At 42.9% G+C, this 3,840-nt stretch overlaps 1 protein-coding gene across 1 annotated transcript; it reads right to left on the bottom strand.

The window, feature by feature from the left end:
• Positions 1 to 420: 420 nt before the first annotated feature.
• Positions 421 to 996, bottom strand: LOC104443086 (E3 ubiquitin-protein ligase EL5). The gene has a single exon (XM_010056445.2). The coding sequence runs from the start codon at positions 994 to 996 to the stop codon at positions 421 to 423; it is 576 nt and encodes a 191-aa protein (XP_010054747.2).
• Between the last annotated feature and the right edge of the window lie 2,844 nt (positions 997 to 3,840).

Raw genomic sequence — 3,840 nt, 5'->3', positions numbered from 1 at the left:
ATCCCAGAAAACACTTTTGAATCGTCCATGATAATTAACTAAGGCAACACCCAATCATGTATCCGCGCTTTTTGCATCGACATGGAGAGAAAAAGAGGTCAAAAAGAAGAAGCTGCAATTGCAGAAATGCGCAGAGAGAGAGAGAGAGAGAGAGAGAGAAAAATTTGATTCCTTCAAATTACAAATCTGCAAAGCCACGCAGATCCCTCCGAAGAGGGGCTCGAGCTTCCCTTTGCAGCAACCGATGCACGGTCAAAGTACCCTCTCGCTCGCGCTACATACGGCTTCCGTGAATCCGCAAGTACTATGTCCCAATCCAATGGAATCCCCGGACCGAGGATTAATATACAGTCCCCCACTTGCATAATCGGATTAAGTAAATGAGTCGGAGTCAACTCGATCCCATCTTCATCTTCATCTTCAGCCGCAAGCTTCCGCAATTCTTCTCCGCCTCGGGGTGGCTGCCGGGAAGAGCAAGCACCGGCAGAGGGGGCACGTCACCTGGTTCTCCTCGACCCACCGGTCCAAGCACTCCCTGTGGAAAACGTGGCTGCAGTTGAGCAGCTCCCGCACCTCGTGCCTCCCCTCGATCCCGCTCAGGCACACCGCGCACATCTTCTCGCGGCATTGATCCCCGCCTCCCTCTCCTCCTTCTCCTCCGCCGCCATCTTCGTCCAATGCTCTGCCCTTGGCGAGAAGCTCGCCGAACTCGAGGACCGGCACTCTGCTCCTGAACTGGGACGCCAGGACGTGGACGGGGACGAGGGCCGGCGTCAAGCCGTCCATCACGAGGACGGAGCTGTTGGACTGGTCCAGCGAGTGCGGTTCCAGCTCTTCCCCCGCGCGTTCTCGCTGTCGGAGCTCCATCAGGCCCCCCAGATGGGCGAGAGAAGAGATCAGCACGATCCTGGCGTGGAACAGGACGTTCTTCACGAACTTGAGGGTCATCCACCTGGGGTCGATCCTCATGCCTAGGAAAGTGAAAGCCGCATCCATTTTCCACAAAACGGGAGAAGCGGGGACGGAGAAAGGAAGGAGACGATGAGTTGAAAATGGAGGAGAGAAGGGTGACGCAGCTTTTTAAAAGGAGAAAGTGTCTGGAACCTTTTCGGAACGGTGATTGAAAGCAAAGTGGATGGCTTAAAATACAATTATAAAGTTGGAATCTTTTTCGTTTGAGTAATCTAGTTATTGCCGGGCAGGGAAAGCAGAGAGAGGTACAGGGACGGAGATCCACGAGGCAGCGGCAGAGGGATTGTCGTTGTCGTGATTTCCCTGTAGTTTTGTCTGGCGCTCTCCTTTTTGTCTCTCGAGATCGATTAAAAGTAAAGCGGATCTTGGATTCGAGCGTGCATCGATGAGAGAGATGCATGTGGGCACGGCCTTTTGGCAATTGCGCCGGTGGGGACCGGTGTCTCGGGGAGGGAGTTAGGGTTTCTGTATGATCTGATGGGTTGGACTAAATGCGCGGTTCGAGCGTGATTAACGGTTCACGTTTCACATCATTCGAATACGATGATCACCCCGTTGCTATATTTCTTCTGTCCGGTTAATCATGATATATTTCATGCGGTCCCAGCTACAAGTTAGTTTTCTAGAAGGGCTTGAGCACGACAAAACCATCAAAGCCAAGTAGTAGCGAAGTTACCGACACACACACACACACACACACACACACACACACACACACACACAAAAAAAAAAAAAAAAAAAAACAAAAAACAAGTAGTAGCGAAGTTCGATTTGCATAGAGATGGGCGAGACTTTCCAAATCACCTTATGGAGAAAATTTCTCATTTTTTTTGGAATATTCTTAAGGCGCGTTTAATTATCATTTTGTTCCCAAGAGTAATTTCTAATTAGAAATAGTTTATTCTAATTCGGTCTTTTAGAGCAATTTTTGAGTAAAAGTACGTGTTTAGTAATTACGCAAAATTTCTATTTCTGAGATAGAAATATGTTTAATAAAATTCTTATTTTTTATCTTTTAATTTTTCAATGCTTTTATTATATTTTTCTCTTTTCACTTTTTCATTTTCTCTTCTTCCTCTTCCTTGTGGCCGGTTGCTAGTCACCGGTTGGGCAAGGTCCAATGAGTTCTCGACGAGCCTCTGGCAAGACCTCACCCAGATCCGGTGAGATTAAGCTTGTTCAACCACCAGCAAGGCTCGGGTTGATGAACCTAATCGTGGCTTGGCCTCCCTAGAGGCTGGTGATGCTTCGGCAAAGTTGCCGACCCTCGTCTCGCTGGTCATTGGCCATGGCCGAGGTTGGTGACTGGCCAAAAGGAAGAAGAAGAAGAAGAAGAAGAAGAAAAAGAAAAAGAAAGAAAAGAGAAAAGAAAAGAAAACAAACTTAGACTTACTTCTAAGAATTATTCTCGGAATAGGAAGTAACTTTTTTCTACTTATTGATTCTATTTCAAATCTATTATTGGGAACAAAAAAAAGATTTTTGTTCTCGAAAATAAATTTTTAGCAAATGGATTTTTATTTTTTGTTTTGTTCTGGAGAACAAAACAATGTAATCAATTGTTTTGAGTATGGTTACCAAACAAGACCTTAAAGAGTATTTTTAAAACCCTTGTTGAAGAAGTTTGATAGACTTGTCTGAATTGTGATTTTTTAGGCTTGACATCCATTCTAATCATATTCACCTATTTATTGTGTTGAATTTGTAGCATTACCACATCGAGCCTCCTCCTCCTCCTTCTTCTTTTCTTTTTTTGAGGGGGGTGGGGTTGGTTCTTGTTACACTGATACTCAACTAATTGTGTCGTCAAGACTTAATCAATTAGCAAGGGACTTATTGAACCTCCCGAGCTTGAGATGCCCAAAGAGCTAATAGGCATGCTTTGGGCAACTCTCCAATATTAAAAGATCTAGCTAGTCTCGACTTTGGTAGGTGCCGACTTGGCTCAACATGAATACATCGATATACATTTTAAGCTATGAGCCGGCCTATGCAATAAAGCAAGCTTGATGTTTGAATTTACCCTTATCTAGATTCGTCCAAATATTAGGATTCAATGCACAAACATAACGAAATAAAAAGTAAAAAGCAAGAAAGATATATCAAGACATAATGTTTATCATGATTCATCCTAACATGTGACAAAAAATTCCACTATAATCGGCACATCCCACCTCTTAGTAACAAGAGAAATAGATTATATGTTTCTAGTAACTATTCATGAGTTAAAACCTAAACTACCAATGTAATATGAGTTCAAATTTAAAGCTCTTTGGTGGCTCAAGGGTGTTGTCCTTGTGACCCCCACCCAAGCAACCCTAGAACTTGCGCCCACTCATCGGGGACGAGACCTTTATGTCTCCGAGTACAAAGTACACCCCAACCCCAACATCATCTCTTATCTTGACCATTGAGTTCATATATGTTCAGAGAGGGTTTTCATTCTTTTTTCTATTTTCTTTCTTTCACAGGCTAGATCTTATACTTTACGCTTTGAGATGTTCAAAAGTCAACAATAAGCTTCAAAGATTCAAGGGAATATACCGCAATGAAAATGATAGAAAGCAAATACTCTAATCCATATTACGCAAGTTTAGGGGGTGTTTATTTCATTGAAAGCTTCATAACAAAGAGAAATATTTTTCATAGAAATCATTTCAAGGAAAATATTTATTTTTCATATGTTTGGTGGTTTAGAGAAAGTGATTTCTTCCTTATCAGAAGGGGAAATCGTTTTCCTCCAATCTAAATTTGTTGTGTTCAGTTCATTGAAAACGTTTAGCTCTCCGCTATCCAAACACTGGAAAGTCGAGTAACAATTTTTCAAAATATACATTTTTTCCACATAAACAGATCCTTAATCCACGT

Source organism: Eucalyptus grandis, chromosome 4 (assembly GCF_016545825.1).
Source record: "Eucalyptus grandis isolate ANBG69807.140 chromosome 4, ASM1654582v1, whole genome shotgun sequence".
In the NCBI taxonomy this organism is placed as follows: Eukaryota; Viridiplantae; Streptophyta; class Magnoliopsida; order Myrtales; family Myrtaceae; genus Eucalyptus; species Eucalyptus grandis.
Note: the sequence above shows the minus strand (reverse complement) of the source record. Positions and strands in the feature narration are given on the sequence as shown.

Bases quoted from the DNA above. Each gene is read 5' to 3' on its own strand.
- LOC104443086 (XM_010056445.2), bottom strand. From the start codon at position 996: ATGGATGCGGCTTTCACTTTCCTAGGCATGAGGATCGACCCCAGGTGG.